The sequence below is a fragment of the Electrona antarctica genome (assembly GCF_951216825.1).
Source record: "Electrona antarctica genome assembly, chromosome: 23".
NCBI lineage: Eukaryota > Metazoa > Chordata > Actinopteri > Myctophiformes > Myctophidae > Electrona > Electrona antarctica.
The window spans coordinates 27880145-27898362 of NC_136804.1; the positions used below are offsets into that span (position 1 = coordinate 27880145).

The 18218-nt window shown below is 42.2% G+C and overlaps 1 protein-coding gene across 1 annotated transcript; it reads right to left on the reverse strand.

Annotated features, from left to right (window-relative positions):
* Window positions 1–1523: 1523 nt before the first annotated feature.
* il17ra1a (interleukin 17 receptor A1a) lies at window positions 1524–16476 on the reverse strand. Its single transcript, XM_079494755.1, has 14 exons — window positions 16465–16476; window positions 14805–14951; window positions 14321–14448; window positions 13997–14123; window positions 13726–13773; window positions 13341–13510; window positions 6327–6401; window positions 5407–5479; window positions 5023–5154; window positions 4205–4521; window positions 3712–3963; window positions 3015–3376; window positions 2542–2623; window positions 1524–2481 (listed from the first exon to the last, which is right to left on the reverse strand). Exons 2-14 carry the CDS (start codon window positions 14941–14943, stop codon window positions 1996–1998), a joined length of 2391 nt encoding a protein of 796 aa, XP_079350881.1. The 5' UTR covers window positions 14944–14951; window positions 16465–16476; the 3' UTR covers window positions 1524–1995.
* Window positions 16477–18218: the final 1742 nt, after the last annotated feature.

Genomic DNA, 18218 nt, shown 5'->3' on the forward strand with positions numbered 1-18218 from the left:
GTATATCCATAACAATATAATCAAATCAATGTACTGTCTATGTACAACAGAGTATTGTGTGGTTGAAACATTCAATAAATATGAAGAAAGTACTGTGTAATGTGGCTTTTCTGTTGTTTAATGAGGCAGCTGTGAAGAAATAAGTGCTAGAATGTTTTATTTGACTTGTATTAAAAACGTTACAAAAGGTGTGCACAATTTTAAAAAGAAGAGTTCTAGGAGCAGTGTTAATTTTCAGTGACACTTGCAGAACTCTTAATTGTTCCTGACTGCATCACTGGCGTGCCAATAATCACGATAAAGCACACCCTCGCCCAGGCGGTGGCGTAACCGTCTGGGCACCCGACTGGTAATCCAGTCGCAGTGTGCCGCGGGTTCGACTCCCGAGCCCGACACGGCCTTTACTGCATGTCTTCCCCCATCTCTCTCCCGTTTCCTGTCAGCCTACTGTCTGTCCCTTCAAAAACCAATAAAAGGCGTAAGCCGCAAAAAAATATCTTAAAAAAAAAAAAGCACACCCTCTCGTGAAATATTGCTTAAATCCATGGAACGGTGCCATGTAGGACAGGTGTAGGCAATCATTGTTGAGGTGTCAAGCATAATGTGCTTGATGTGACACCTCAGCTATGGCTGCACCCAGGGCACCCCTCTGTGGATGCGTCTATAGACCGATTCAGAAACGGGTCTCATGGTCGCAACGTATTTCCTGTAGGCGGAGACGATATATCTGCGGTTTAAACCCGCACCTCTTCTACTACAGTGAATGGAAAAGTGACTGATGTTAGTCTGCCTCAAACGTTACTCTTTTACCTGCTTTTTGCTTTTTACTAACACTAACATTACAAAGATGCCCAGAACATCGGGATGAACCTGTGTAGTTTATGGCTGCTCCAACAGTAGTGGCAACATTAAAAGAAAAAACAAAAAAAACAAATGTCAAAATATCTACCGCGTTGGCTGAGACCAGAGCCGTAATGGTTGAGACAAAGCAGTGAAAGGTCCTGAAAGATACATAACGTCAGTCTTACCCGATACCCAATCTTTCTGTTTTAGGAACACAAGGCTGCTGTACTTTATACCTCATACTTTAAATGCTTAGTATGAGGTATAAAACACCCGTGAAAAAATAAATGCTTTTCTATATAAAGACAAGTTTGAATGACTATGTCACAATGCCAAAACTTTGTGCAACAGTAGGCAGTAAAAATACAAAAAATCTGTCGGAGAAGCAAACCACGCCCACTTAAGAGACCATTTGTAGGATTTGTCATTTGTGTACCATTTTTCCTCTAGTGGCTCTGAGATCGACTATCTTCCTATTCGTTATTTAAATCCGACGTCATTTTGTAGTCCTACGTTACGTCCGGGTCCAAGCGGCACCAGGTCCCGTCCGCTTCTCATTGTAAATAGCAATATCTAAACGCGTGAATCTTGTTACAATAACGTTATTTTCCAGAAAGGAAGCCATTGAGGGTTAAAATGGGTCTTAATGTGTCCATGACAAAGAAAATATATGATGTGGAGACAATAAAGACTATTATTATTGAAGGTGGTAACAGTCCATTTGCTCAGTACAATATTTCGGGGGCATATTTAGAATGTGTGCAGGGTTGAGTACGTTGAATCTAGTTTGCATTAATATGATCTCTAATGGAGGATTTAGTTGACACAATGAAATAAAATGGCGATAGTATTCAATGTGGGGCAGACGGCCTGTCACAGCCAGATTTGGGAGACCAGTAGCTTTGTTGTTGCAAGGAAAGTGGTAAAATTAAACTTTAGTGGTTGTTTTAGTCTCAGATTTAGTACAGTAGTACACAGTATAACTCTATGGAGACACAAAAGCGACACAAACAGTAGCACCCGGAAGTAGCTCTGGAGGGGGCGCTGACGTCACGGCTTAAATACTCAATATTAACAATCTTTGGTAATCCGACCTGGAGTATATATACTTTGACTCAAGTACTGGGGTTGAGTACTTTGTCCACCACTGTTCTAAGCCATTTCAAACATCCCAGTGTAGCCGTGATTCTTCTGAAAGAGCTCCTCCTGCAGCCTTACCAGGGCCATCAATGGGTCTTCACCCTTTCCTCCAAAGGGGGAATCTGGCTGGGTAGACATCTTGGAGATGTATCCCTGGTCAGAACCACTGTTCGGGCCCTTCCCGGAAGGCTCCAGAAGCACACCGCCCCCTTCGTCCATCTCGACCGGCTGACTGCAACGATCGGCCTCTAGGGAAGGGAGGTTTCCCACTTCCTCCGCTACCGAGGGCGTCCCCGCGACGCCGAACCCGAGCGACCGCTGCAGGGCCTCCAGTCTCTGCAGTGCCTCAGGCGAGGCCTGGCTCGGAGGCGAGAGGAGAGCCTCTTCCTCGTCCGCGGCAGGACACCGGCCTTTTAGGACGAGAGGGCCTTCGTCGAGTTGGGGCCAGTTCTCTGTCGGCCACGGCGGCTTGCGTAACACAGGCTCTGTCATGTACACCTGCTCTGTGTGCTGGCTGTAAGGACTCACATGAGCTACCAGGACTCCTGTCATGTACACCTGCTCTGTGTGCTGGCTGTAAGGACTCACATGAGCTACCAGGACTCCTGCTGAGGTGACCCCGTTCGGAAGAAAAGACATTCTGAAAAAGAACAATTGGATCAGTCAGCAGAAATTCTGTTACGCATTGTGAGCTTGTATATTTCTCTATATTTTTTTTACTTTTCACCTGTATATGACATGTCTAAAATAGGGATAGATTATTAATCAATTATGATGATTATTTTCTATAATTGATTAAATAGATATAAGTTTGATTAACTGTTGCTCCCCTGCCCTGCCTAAACAGTATGCACTGAGCCAAAGAGAACTATTACAAAAAAAAGGCTAGAGCTCAGAACTAAATTCAACCTCAGGTTTTCCGAATTTAGAACTCAGCATCAGAGGTGCCTATAACCCAAGCGGAAATGGCTCTAGTCGTCATTTTAAATAAATGCAATCTGGTAAGTGACCGCGCAGTGGGGTCTACGTACCGGCATTCCGGGTTGAGCCTCGGTTGCAGCTCCACCACCGATGCCATGTGGCGCTCCGGGTTGACCTCGGGCGTCAGGACGTGAACGCTGTTCTGGTTCAGACGGAGCTCGATGTCCTGAACGTAGACGGGGGCTCCTTCTCTGAAGAGGGGAACACACTCCAGGACCGGAGGGATGCAGGGCCACTCGATGAGGGCGTTGGACTCGGCGACCGCTACCTCCTCGCTCTCCACGCATTCCGCCTCAAACCAACCGGGATTCTCCAGCTGGTACGCCTGAAAGGTCTCGATGGCGTTCCTCAGGTCTCTGCCCGACGGACAGTTGAAGTACTCGTCCCCGCCGATGCCCTGGATGTGGTTGACCTGTAGGTATGCAACAGTTTCATCCATTCATTTAAAAAAAAAAAAATAACAAAATATTAAAAACAAACGAAAATAGCAGATCTACAAGCTTCCGGTGCATGCTGTGAGTTTGTAGACCTGCTATTTTTACTCAACGTTGTAAGCCTCAATTTAGTCGATTATAAAAAAATAAAAAAAACAATTGGACATTTTTTCACATTGATTGTTGAAGTTATTTTTTTATAATCCAAAAAAAAACTCTTATCGTTGATTCCATTAATCCAAAAAGTAGGCTAAAACCAACAGAATAATCACTGTCTGTAAGAACATATTTGCCAGCTGCGGCCCAAACTCACTTGGCCTGGCTGGTACTTCTCAATGTCCAGAATGCGGAAGTACAGCTCCTCAAAATGCTTCATCAGCTTGTACTTGACTCCGAGGTCCAACACGGACGGCACGTCCCCCTCGCAGCAGACGTCGTCAAAGTAGGCCACCATGTATTTGCCCAGAGGGGCGGCCTGGTGCATGTCCGGCAGGAGCAGGTTGAGGAAAGGGATGAGCATGTCGTCCGTGGGAGAGAGCACGTCCTCCCTCAGCATCACCCGGGCCTGGACACAGAGGGGTGCAACAGTGAACCCGCAACTAATCGTCTCAATCAGTCAAACAGTGGGTCGCTTAGTTTTCATTTAGTTCAGTGAGAATACAAGGAAGTGTTTTTTATCTTGGCGTTCGGCTGTGCAATTATACAACCATCATTAAACATTAAGAGCAGGGAGATAGATATACAATACCCCCCATGGGAACAGAAATAAAAAATTTCGGCAGAGTTTTAGGTTAACGGAAGCTTACCTGGCCGCACATGGCTCTCCACTTGGCCTGAACGCCGGGCGAGCAGAGGACCAGCATCTTGTCGGAGGGAGCGGTGAGCTGCTGCCGCTGCCACTGCAGCCAGCGCATGGGGCCCACGGTGCCCAGGCCGGCCGAGTCCAGGAGGTCCACCAGGACCTCTGCGCCACACTTGGCCTTCAGGAAGGCACACAGCTTCAGAACCACGTCCCTGTACAGGCGGTGGTCTTGGGAGTAGATGACCAGCACCTTGGGGGGTTGTTTGGGTAGACGCGGCTCGTCGCCTCTGACCAGAGGCTTGTGGAGATGATCGGGCTGGCCTATAATAACAAGACACAGTTGTTTAAGAGGAGAGATTTTTGTTTTGTTAAAAAGGTTAAAGCTCTATCTATTCATTGAGTGTTTGTCAGTAACAGGGGTCTTCCTGTCTCTCCAGCTCTTTAATAAATATACATTTTCAGATGGGATACCAATTTCATCCAATCATGGAGAAACAGAATAATGATATGAATGAATTAACAAAGAGATGATAAAGGTAAAAAAGTATACAGTGAGACAATTGAAAATGCTGTAGAATGTAGACCTTCTGTTAAGAACCCCCAGAATAATATGTATTTGTCCGCAGACCACCCTCTGAAATCATCTTGTGCACGTGACCCAGACACAAGATTTGTGTTGATAAAATATTTTAAAAATATTCAAAATTTGTCAAATGTTTTTTGTTTGTTTTTAATAGCCAATCTAGAAGCTCACAACGTGTCACATCACTGAGGACCTCCTGGAACCCCACTTTGAGAACCACTGCCGTAGATTCTACTGACCTCTATGAGGTCTCCTGCGGATGTACAGGAAACCCACGAGAGCACACAGCAACCCTGCTACAACTGCCAAGGCCCAGTAGTAGGGACTGGGAGCGGCTCCAGGAGTGGTGTCCGTTCGTGTCTCACTTTCTACTGAGGCAGAGCAGAGGTCCATGAATAACAACAACCAATTGTGGACAGTAACGAAGTACATCTAATTGAGTACTGTACCCGAGTAATCTTTTTGAGTAGCTTTATTTTACATGTACTTTTGAAGAAAGTATTATTATTATTATATATTATATTGTACTTTTGAAGAAAAAGCAGAAATTGAATGAACTACTTAATCCCCGTTTCAAATATAGTGAAAGGAGCAGATCTACAAGCTCACAACTGTTCACATACCACGGCATATATTTAAAGGCCTCCCGCGCCGCCGGAGACAGTCATTGTCACAGTGGGGGAAGAATGGTGCGATCTGAAAGGCAAATAAAACTAATGCTGTTACACAGGCATGATGTTGAAGGCAACATGAAGTCACATACAGTACGACTTGTTTCAACTAGGGCCTAGTGGCCTACACACAAGAGCAAATGTAGGAGCGCTTAAACAGACCAGTAGCTTACAAAGAAATAACTTTATGAAAGAGATCAGTAGCAGTAGTAGTAATGGTCAGGCACAGCTTGAATTTGTGTCCGGGTAGCTCAGTCGGTAGAGCACTCGCCTTTGGACCACAAGTTCCGGTCAACTCGGTGTATGAGTAGCACGGCTTGGGTGCTGCAAAGTTGTGCGGGAAGTACTCGGAAGTGTTGCTATAGGTGTTGTGCATCACCTCCATCTCAAAGTGGGGTCCAGGGACTCTGTCTTGAACCATTTCCATTGGTTCCATTTCCATGGTTCCATTTGTATACCAGTGGACTAGCTCATTGAAACGGGGATAGACTCCAGCGTTCTCAGCCGATACTGGCAATAAGCTTATCTCCGACCTACTTATTAATAAGAGTGCAGTGCTATGTATTTCTCGGGTTCTGGATTTGTTTCCATTTAAGATACGGTTCTCAGACGATAATTTGCTGGCCAGGATCTTAGTACCCTGAGTTGCGGGAACCAATCGAGAAAGTGGTGCTGTTGCTCCCCTTTAGGGATGGTTGTTGTTATAATAGGAACGTAAACAATAGAACAGCCCTCTGGAAAGTTTCAAAAAGTTTTCAAAAACCTTGCAAGACTAAGACTTCATAAAATCAAGCCTAGAGGCTCAACCAAACAAACAAACAAACAAACAAGCAATAGAATGACGAGAGGAAGCACTTCATAAGAACACGTACCTCAACCTCAAAAACACAGCAGCTTCTTGGCCAATCCTCCAGCTGGAAAGGTACAGTCAGTGACGTCTCGTTTTTCTAGGGAAGAGAGTCATCAAGACTTAATGATGTATTGTGAAACTATTGCATGACGACGTGCATGACAAATGATATAGCTTTAGATAATATTGAAAGCACCGAGCATAACGCGGTAGCGTTGTCCTAACATTGACATTCAGCTGATATACGGCTGATGAAGTTATCTGATGATATCTGTCTGTCATCCAGATATCTGTCTGTCATCTTATTTCAATTGTGTGAGTCTAAAATAGATCTTTTGGGCTCATACGTAGTTACATTTACACAGAGGATTTGACTGTGTACACGGGCCAACGATGTGAGGACTGGCTACTGTGAGAAACTAGAGATGACATTTTGATGCCAAAAACTGATTAGCTGGCTGTTCAGACTGAAAGCTGATCACATCAGTCCTGAATCAAGAAAGATTTGTTTTTCCTCCCTCTTCTTTCTATGGAACCAAATGTGGTTCCATCTGTACCCTCTCAGAGTTAAAGGTATAGGGAAAGTGATATTCTTCTTCTTGCTATAGATTGTTTGCTCATGAACAGAAAATAAATTTGCAGGTGGGTTGCCAATTTCAGCCAATTAGGAGAGAGTAGTACCCATTTATCAGCTTAAATTTATAGTGTTCCAGTTCCAATTTTGTCTGCTCAATTATTTTTGTCACCACTTCCAAGTTCTATCCTAGTCTATTCTGTAAGAGTTTCTCTCCTGTCTGATTGGATGAAACTGGTATCCTGACCTGAAAATGCATTTTCTGTTTACTAAAGATCTGAAGAGACAGGGAGATTCCTGTTACTGAACAAACACTCTATAGAGCGTCGCAGTCCCTCCCCCTCGAGAGACCCGGAAAAGAAATCCCTGTTCATTTTCCTCATAGACTTTTCAGAAAGTATTTATTTAAAGACGTTTACGCCACGGACAAAGCCAACTCTTGTCGTGACAAATCATGACAACAAACACAATTTTTCGGGCTGAACAAATAATTAGAAAGAAGAAGAAAACAGAAGTTTTTTTTTGTTGTTTTTCTTCTTTGTAATTATTTGTTTGGTCCAAAATATTGTGTTTGTTGTCATGATTTGTCACGACAAGAGTTGGCTTTGTACGACGCTTATAAGGTCTTTAAATAAATACGTTTTGAAATGTCTATGGGAAAAATGCATTGAGATTAATTTCCTGGGCCTGGCGTCATCATGAAAGGGGCGGGACTGCGACGCTCTATACTATCAATGATTACTATAGATAGCTATTTAACACAATCATTTTAGATTGGGACATCATGAGATTTTTGTTTCTTCTAGCTACTTTACATCCATCACATTCAAACAGGATACGGGGGAGATTGTGGTCTACCTAGTAATGCATCACCAACTAGGTGGAAAATATGTACTGTAACATGAAAGTTCATTAAGATTTCTCTGACTTCCGAGGCGCATTCATTTGACCGCTAAATAAAATGAGCCTATTTTGTTGACATGTGAACAGAAGAAACAAAAAGGAATCTGGGGCAAAACAGTAAAGGATGCTGAATCTACAGTAAAATACAGGCTTCTAGGTCAGGTCTCTAAAGAGGAACAACTACACATGTCTTCTTCCTGAGACACAGCTCTGCCTATTAGCCTAGATTTCATTTCAACACATAATAAAACAACGATACTCGATACCATTTCCAATACTAATAGTGAAACACAAACACAACTATGGTTGAATGCCTATTTTGTCATACTGTCTACCGTGTCACAGTGACACAAAAGTAGCAAACATAGCCGATCTATAAGCTGACAGCACGCAGCGACGTGACACGATGTGAGCTTGAGCTGCTATTTTTTTATACATTTTTCAAGAATTAGGGTGTGAAAATGAATTTTCAGGGCAAGACCTCGACCTCACGCGTGCGGACTCGGCCCCCAGCCTGGTACCCTAGTCAAAATATGGCCCTCGAGGAAAGTTAATTGGGGAACCCTGCTGTAGGTTATTGTTTTTCCTTTTCCTTAACAGTTTTGGACATACAAGGTTTACACCAGACAGTACATGACACTGTGTCTGGGCTATGCTTCCAACATTGTGACCTCCAGTGGTGGAAAAAGTATTCACTAGTATATCGTAGGGCATTCATTCATTCATACAACCTGCAGCTGTGTTCTCCCTTGATGTGCGCTCTCAGCGTGTCCCACTAATTGACTGGCTGTTGAACTGTGCTGTCTCAGAGTGAGAAGTACAGAAGCGTGCAAACTTTATCCCCCCCACCCCCGTGCTGACAGTGACCAGCTTTACACATTAATCTCTCCGTCTCCGGTCAGTGCGGGTTGTTTGCATGGCTCAGAAAAGACGACGCTTGAGGACGTTATGCTTGGAGTTGTTGTCGGAGGAGAAGGAACAAGGAAATGTTCATGGAGGAGGAGGAGGAAGAAATGTAATAGCAGATTGTATTCTGATCTGATGATGTGTCAAACTGCTGCTGGCTGCAATAATGTTAATTATACCTTCTTCTAGCTACTTTACATCCATCACATTCAAACAGGATACGGGGGAGATTGTGGTCTACCTAGTAATGCATCACTGACTAGGTGGAAAATATGTACTGTAACATGAAAGTTCATTAAGATTTCTCTGACTTCCGACGCGCATTCATTTGACCGCTAAATAAAATGAGCCTATTTTGTTGACATGTGAACAGAAGAAACAAAAAGGAATCTGGGGCAAAACAGTAAAGGATGCTGAATCTACAGTAAAATACAGGCTTCTAGGTCAGGTCTCTAAAGAGGAACAACTACACATGTCTTCTTCCTGAGACACAGCTCTGCCTATTAGCCTAGATTTCATTTCAACACATAATAAAACAACGATACTCGATACCATTTCCAATACTAATAGTGAAACACAAACACAACTATGGTTGAATGCCTATTTTGTCATACTGTCTACCGTGTCACAGTGACACAAAAGTAGCAAACATAGCCGATCTATAAGCTGACAGCACGCAGCGACGTGACACGATGTGAGCTTGAGCTGCTATTTTTTTATACATTTTTCAAGAATTAGGGTGTGAAAATGAATTTTCAGGGCAAGACCTCGACCTCACGCGTGCGGACTCGGCCCCCAGCCTGGTACCCTAGTCAAAATATGGCCCTCGAGGAAAATTAATTGGGGAACCCTGCTGTAGGTTATTGTTTTTCCTTTTCCTTAACAGTTTTGGACATACAAGGTTTACACCAGACAGTACATGACACTGTGTCTGGGCTATGCTTCCAACATTGTGACCTCCAGTGGTGGAAAAAGTATTCACTAGTATATCGTAGGGCATTCATTCATTCATACAACCTGCAGCTGTGTTCTCCCTTGATGTGCGCTCTCAGCGTGTCCCACTAATTGACTGGCTGTTGAACTGTGCTGTCTCAGAGTGAGAAGTACAGAAGCGTGCAAACTTTATCCCCCCCACCCCCGTGCTGACAGTGACCAGCTTTACACATTAATCTCTCCGTCTCCGGTCAGTGCGGATTGTTTGCATGGCTCAGAAAAGACGACGCTTGAGGACGTTATGCTTGGAGTTGTTGTCGGAGGAGAAGGAACAAGGAAATGTTCATGGAGGAGGAGGAGGAAGAAATGTAATAGCAGATTGTATTCTGATCTGATGATGTGCCAAACTGCTGCTGGCTGCAATAATGTTAATTATACCTTCTTCTAGCTACTTTACATCCATCACATTCAAACAGGATACGGGGGAGATTGTGGTCTACCTAGTAATGCATCACCGACTAGGTGGAAAATATGTACTGTAACATGAAAGTTCATTAAGATTTCTCTGACTTCCGAGGCGCATTCATTTGACCGCTAAATAAAATGAGCCTATTTTGTTGACATGTGAACAGAAGAAACAAAAAGGAATCTGGGGCAAAACAGTAAAGGATGCTGAATCTACAGTAAAATACAGGCTTCTAGGTCAGGTCTCTAAAGAGGAACAACTACACATGTCTTCTTCCTGAGACACAGCTCTGCCTATTAGCCTAGATTTCATTTCAACACATAATAAAACAACGATACTCGATACCATTTCCAATACTAATAGTGAAACACAAACACAACTATGGTTGAATGCCTATTTTGTCATACTGTCTACCGTGTCACAGTGACACAAAAGTAGCAAACATAGCCGATCTATAAGCTGACAGCACGCAGCGACGTGACACGATGTGAGCTTGAGCTGCTATTTTTTTATACATTTTTCAAGAATTAGGGTGTGAAAATGAATTTTCAGGGCAAGACCTCGACCTCACGCGTGCAGACTTGGCCCCCAGCCTGGTACCCTAGTCAAAATATGGCCCTCGAGGAAAATTAATTGGGGAACCCTGCTGTAGGTTATTGTTTTTCCTTTTCCTTAACAGTTTTGGACATACAAGGTTTACACCAGACAGTACATGACAGTGTGTCTGGGCTATGCTTCCAACATTGTGACCTCCAGTGGTGGAAAAAGTATTCACTAGTATATCGTAGGGCATTCATTCATTCATACAACCTGCAGCTGTGTTCTCCCTTGATGTGCGCTCTCAGCGTGTCCCACTAATTGACTGGCTGTTGAACTGTGCTGTCTCAGAGTGAGAAGTACAGAAGCGTGCAAACTTTATCCCCCCCACCCCCGTGCTGACAGTGACCAGCTTTACACATTAATCTCTCCGTCTCCGGTCAGTGCGGGTTGTTTGCATGGCTCAGAAAAGACGACGCTTGAGGACGTTATGCTTGGAGTTGTTGTCGGAGGAGAAGGAACAAGGAAATGTTCATGGAGGAGGAGGAGGAAGAAATGTAATAGCAGATTGTATTCTGATCTGATGATGTGCCAAACTGCTGCTGGCTGCAATAATGTTAATTATACCTTCTTCTAGCTACTTTACATCCATCACATTCAAACAGGATACGGGGGAGATTGTGGTCTACCTAGTAATGCATCACCGACTAGGTGGAAAATATGTACTGTAACATGAAAGTTCATTAAGATTTCTCTGACTTCCGAGGCGCATTCATTTGACCGCTAAATAAAATGAGCCTATTTTGTTGACATGTGAACAGAAGAAACAAAAAGGAATCTGGGGCAAAACAGTAAAGGATGCTGAATCTACAGTAAAATACAGGCTTCTAGGTCAGGTCTCTAAAGAGGAACAACTACACATGTCTTCTTCCTGAGACACAGCTCTGCCTATTAGCCTAGATTTCATTTCAACACATAATAAAACAACGATACTCGATACCATTTCCAATACTAATAGTGAAACACAAACACAACTATGGTTGAATGCCTATTTTGTCATACTGTCTACCGTGTCACAGTGACACAAAAGTAGCAAACATAGCCGATCTATAAGCTGACAGCACACAGCGACGTGACACGATGTGAGCTTGAGCTGCTATTTTTTTATACATTTTTCAAGAATTAGGGTGTGAAAATGAATTTTCAGGGCAAGACCTCGACCTCACGCGTGCGGACTCGGCCCCCAGCCTGGTACCCTAGTCAAAATATGGCCCTCGAGGAAAATTAATTGGGGAACCCTGCTGTAGGTTATTGTTTTTCCTTTTCCTTAACAGTTTTGGACATACAAGGTTTACACCAGACAGTACATGACAGTGTGTCTGGGCTATGCTTCCAACATTGTGACCTCCAGTGGTGGAAAAAGTATTCACTAGTATATCGTAGGGCATTCATTCATTCATACAACCTGCAGCTGTGTTCTCCCTTGATGTGCGCTCTCAGCGTGTCCCACTAATTGACTGGTTGTTGAACTGTGCTGTCTCAGAGTGAGAAGTACAGAAGCGTGCAAACTTTATCCCCCCCACCCCCGTGCTGACAGTGACCAGCTTTACACATTAATCTCTCCGTCTCCGGTCAGTGCGGGTTGTTTGCATGGCTCAGAAAAGACGACGCTTGAGGACGTTATGCTTGGAGTTGTTGTCGGAGGAGGAGAAGGAACACAAGGAAATGTTCATGGAGGAGGAGGAAGAGGAAGAGGAAGAAATGTAATAGCAGATTGTATTCTGATCTGATGATGTGCCAAACTGCTGCTGGCTGCAATAATGTTAATTATACCTATGACCTACAGTATGTGTCTTCTATTGTGTTCTGAAGGTACACAAGGTATTTTGTATTGTGTTCATATGGCTGGAGCGAGCCGCTGCGCTGTGCTGCGCTCAGTGTGCTGTGCCAATTATGCCTCGTCTGTCTGTTGCGTTCTCTTTCTGGTCTATGTGCCAGGGTGCGCGTGTGCCTGCACTGTTTAGTTAGTGTTTACTATTAAATGTATATGTTTTGATAATCATCGCCTTGCCATAGATACAGTGTGTGTAGCCTATGTCTTTTCTAATGGGTTTCTGTGCCATATTGGAGAGGCCACTGTGTGTGTTTAGTGCGGCTCCGTTTGACATGCTCCGTCGTTTGACATGCTCCGTATTGCAATAAATACTGCAATGTAGAAGTACTCTGTTACAAGTAAAAGTCCGGAATTCAAAATTGACTCGAGTAAAAGTATTGACACAAGTATTGGTATCAAAATGTACTTAAAGTACCAAAAGTAGAGAGTAGTCATTACGCACAATGTCCAATTTACAAGTTTTCAAATCTATAAAAATATTTTGAAACTAGCAGATCTACAAGCTCACAATGCGTCACATCGCAATGCATTGTGAGCTTGTAGCTATTTTCAATTTCAAATGGCTGAAATGTATAATGTATAGGGTTGAAGTGATTAATTAATGCATGTTTTGTAATAATAATAATACAAATCTAGTAACTAGTAACTTAAGTGTTCAAATAATTGTAGTAGAGTAAAACATTTGCCCCTGAGATGTACTAGTGGAGTAGAAGTAAAAGTACTGAAAACTGGAAATACTCCAGTAAAGTAAAACTGCCTCAAAAGTGTACTTAAGTACAGTACTTGAGTGTATTGTACTTTCCACCACTAGGTGACCTCTCACCTTGAACACGTCCATGTATTTCGGCGAGTCAAACGAGCATCGGAGTGATCGGACCAGCACCAGGTATTTCTGGGAGAGTTGGTCGGTATTGAAGATTACAGACAGCATGGGTCTGCTGTACCGGTTTTCTCTCAACAGTTCCAGCGTTATGTTAGGCTTCCAAAGACTTCCTGTATCAACAAAAGTGTGAGTCACACTTGCAAAATCTGAAGTGTTATTACTATTATTATTATTTACTTTTTACACAGAGTGGAAATAATTTAGATTTTTGTTAGGTTAAGACTTTTCTGCATTTTCCCCTCACGATTTTGTAACCCATTTTTTCACTGAGTGAGGAGAGACGGAGGAGAGACCTTTTAAGGGCAATTATAGCAGTGTTACTTACCGCTCATTACGCAAGGTTCAGTTCCTTTCATCTTGGGATCTTGACAATCTGAGTTGATAGAGAATCAGAACAGTTCTCTCTGTTAATACAACTCTGACTCAAACACACGGATGATGCAATATACTGTAACTAGACAATAATGAGAAAGTACTGTAGCACCTACTAGCTTAGTAGGATATGTGTTCTCAAAGTGGGTTCCAGGGGATCCCCAGCTAAATGTAGGGGACCTTGACGTAAACACGTTTGAGAAGTGCTGCTGTGCTTTACTTACTTGGAACAGTGACTTCTGTGCTGACGTCATAAGCGGAGTGAGCCAGCTCTGGCTTGGGGACGTTAAAGACAGACACCCAGTACGTCTGACCAGGGTCAACCACCACCATATCTACAGTGAACTTCCACTAAAACGAAACAAAAATTATTATTAGTAATGGTGATAATTAATTTAAGTGACTACCGGTAAGTACTTCATTTAACTTTACTTGAGTACCGATGAAAAACTGGTATGGACCCTTAAATAGATGGAATAAAGCCATGACATTGCCATGACATTTGGAAATAGCATGTCCTAAAGATAGAAATTCCAGCGTGTACCCACCTTTTGACCTGACAAAGGGTTCTTCATAGGTAAGGGGTGGTCCTGGAAAGAATACCGAACACAAAGCTGCTGGTTGGTCGCTCTGACAAGGACGTGAAGCTCGGTGGCCTTCAGAAACGCCATACTTCCTGTGAGTCAATAAGAACAGGTTCAAAACTTCAAGATGATTTTCCTGAATGTCCCTCCCTATTCTGGAGCAAACATTCTGTGAAAATAGTCTATCTACAAGCTCACAAGTTCAACGTGTCGCAACGCAATTTGTTGTGAGGTTGTAGGTCGTCTGTTGTCAGTGAAGAGATTTGATCATGTGGCATTCAATTACATTTTCATTCCAATGTTATTATAGCGCCAAATCAGTGCCGGTTTCCTCAAGACACTTTACATACAGTATAGACTGAGCATAGAGCTGACTTGAAGTTCCGCGGTAAACTAGTATAGTAAGTATATGGGAAGTGGTTTATCTGGGAAATTCAGTACAGCATACCTTCGTCTTTTAGTTCCCATTGTGCCACAAGCACTGGCTGAATGTGTCCGTTTTTGTCGTGGCGTGTGTCCACCTCGACTTTTAAACCCTCTGGTGCATCTGGAGTGTAATCGTTCCTAATTAGCCATCCAGGGTCCATGCAGTTACCTGCAATAAACACCAACGATGTTCAAATATGCTGTAAGTGATATCTTCTGGTAAAATGTTAAAGGGATCATTTAACATTTTAGGGATGACATTAAATATATATATTTTTTAAATTCTTTTTTTTAGCTCAATTGCACCCAAAAAAAAACTTTTAACATTCAGTAGATTTTCTTGGTCTGGGGTTTTCTGGCTCAAACAAGTGCTCTGATTTGTCTGTGGACTGTGAGGTATGAGTCCACAAATCCGATATATGACATAGAAATTTGCCAGCAGATGTCACTGTTGAGGCCTGTTTGCCTGTTTTCATTGCAGCTCAAAAGGCTTCAGAACACAGACAATCCACTGAATGTTCAAAGTTCAGGTTGTGTGGGTGTCATAAAACCTAAAAGAAAAACTAAAAAAATATATAAATGAAAGTTATTATATATTATATTATTATAATGTCATGAAACCTTTAAACACTATAAATAGCTCTATATTCCCACAGTAATCTTTGCCATAGAGTGTTTGATCAGTAACAGTTCCCGTCTCTCCAGCTCTTTATTTTAAATTTGGGATACCAATTTCATCGAATCAGCTGAGAGATAATTGATTGATTGATTGATTGATTGATTGATATATTTATTAACAGTTTGCAGAATTACAGTACATTTCAAGCACAAACGCAATACAAAGACTGTTAACTGTGAGTGGACGACCCAATTAAGCATTACACTTGTTTACAAGAGGGTCCACCATGTTCAATTCATCAAAACATTTAGAGACGTACAAATAGACACTTCTATATAGTCAAAGAACAGAACAGATCATGAATTCATCATAAAGGAGGTAAAAAGGGAAAAGTAAACAGGATAGTAAAACTGGTGGTTGTGCTTAAAAACTAATAAATAAGCAGACAAAACTGGAAGTGGAACCCTAAGTGAGTGTATCTAGAGACAAGATACAAAAAGTGGGAATACAAAACAGAATAGAATTCAGGGGTCGGCAACTTTTTTCACATGAATTGTCAAGTTTTCATTTTCTTTAGCGTCAGTATATGCCATATCAACATTACATTTAATTATGACACCACATCAAAATGAAATATTTCATTCTGATTTTGATTTTCCATGGGCTACTTAACCTTTATTTCTGTCTTCTTTAGAAATGTTTCCAGGATGTAGAATGTAATGATCATTAGAGTCAGAGCAATAACCTCACCTATCTGTCAGACTTCCTTCCCTAGTCAAAGTAGGAGTTTGAATGAATGTTGAATTGTGTGTAGGATGTAATTAATGAGGGACTTTACAGACTAAACTGTTTTCACACACACACGCACACGCGCACACACACACACACACACACACACACACACACACACACACACACACACACACGCCAGTGTTCACTGATCACCCTTCCCTGTGCCAATGTTGGCACCCATGCATGCCTATTAAAAAGTTAAGTTTTCCAAATAGATGATCTCATTCAAGGAAATGAATTATGTTGTAGCCTGGCTACAGTATGCACTCACCTGTTGTAACATTACACTTTAGACCCTGTGAAAACATATATGATAACAATAAAGAAGTTAGACTCGTGGTTATAGCCAAACTGTCAACATATTCAAAGAATATTCACTAGCTACATACAAAACAACAACAAAAATAATATATAATAAACATAAATATAATAAACAAAAAACATGCCCTTTTCTCTGTTTAAAATGCTTACCTCCTGTGTACAGTTGAGAGGATCAGGACCATCTAGAATGTTTGCGCAGTACAATAGACAGGGCAATAGACACAGCAGCTGGAGAATCACGCCAGGTGTATGAAGTTTCATTTTCACTTAAAACAGTATGTAACCTTCACAAACTAGGCCTCTACGCCTCGTTTATCGACCGAATGAAATCTGACGATATTAAAATTAAAACATTTCAGATGAATTTCAATAAGACTCGAGCGCACCTGTCGCATAGGCTACACATGTTAGTGTGTAGAAGGCTTGATACAGTGTATTTCCTGGTCCGTAGGCTATATGCAAATTTCACCACGCTTACGGTAAATGCGTGGTGTTTACTTACACTGTATGCTCGCCGAAAACTGCAGATCTGCAAGCTCACAACGCGTCGCTAGACTCGCTACCGGGATGCGTTGTGAACTTGCAGATCGGCTATTTTCGGAAACATGAGATTGTATGAAATAGTCTATAAACAGGTTTTCTGTCAGATTTAACAAGAGAGGGCAAAGAAGTTTGTATTCCAGTGAGTGGCAATAAAAATAGGATAGGAAAATGAACAAATAACTGTGTGAAATCGTACTTTGTGGTGAGTTGTCTACATTTCACGTATACATTTCATACATTATTAATCTAGCCTAGAATCAGTAAATGTGCGCGCGTGAAACGAGGGGAAATCCAAGGTTTTGGAGAGAAATTCAGTTCAGACTAGGAAGTGTGTGTGTGTGTGTGTGTGTGTGTGTGTGAGAGAGAGAGAGAGAGAGAAAGAGAGAGAGAGAGAGGGACCGTTTTAGTGTTTGTTTTCATAATATGGGGGTATTTATTTGTCAGGGTCAACATTTAAGAATTATAAACTCAGAAGAATATATACAATAGCTATGCCTACAATAGTAGGTATTGCAATGTAATCCCATTCCCAACACATGCATGCACCAATGCCTCCTCATGTTGACCAAAACTAAAAATATTTAGGCCTACTTGATTGATTTATTGACTGACTGACTGACTGACTGACTGGCTGACTGATCGACTGACTGACTGACTGATCGACTGACTGACTGACTGACTGACTGACTGACTGACTGACTGACAGACTGACTGACTGACTGATCGACTGACTGACTGACTGACTGACTGACTGACTGATCGACTGACTGACTGACTGATTGAGGATTGTATAGGCATATGCCTACTTTATTAACAGTTTGTACACAGTGCAGTGGTTGTGGTATGATTTTACAAAGGGATATGGCCTTACACAAAAAGCCCTCTAGGGATCACTCAATTCATCAAGACATTTAAAGTTAAAGACATACAATAATTTACATTAATACAAGACATCATTAACGTGAGAAGCAATTAGGCCTACGTTATGTAAATGTTGACAAAAAAGGAGGGGGGGGGGGGTCATTTTGGGGTTACATTTAGAACAAATACGTAGGATAAATTAGGGTGGAGGAGGGGTAAAAAGGGGTAGGCCTACTGTTTATTTATTACACTATACACATTGTCTATACTCATAGTTATTTATCTTACGTGAGAGAGATG

Coding starts and splice junctions, on each gene's coding strand:
- il17ra1a (XM_079494755.1), bottom strand. CDS start 14,943: ATGGACCCTGGATGGCTAATTAGGAACGATTACACTCCAGATGCACCA. Junction 6,402..13,340: donor AATACATGGACGTGTTCAAG/GTGAGAGGTCAC, acceptor TCTCTTCCCTAG/AAAAACGAGACGTCACTGAC. Junction 4,522..5,022: donor CCGCAGGAGACCTCATAGAG/GTCAGTAGAATC, acceptor TTGTTATTATAG/GCCAGCCCGATCATCTCCAC.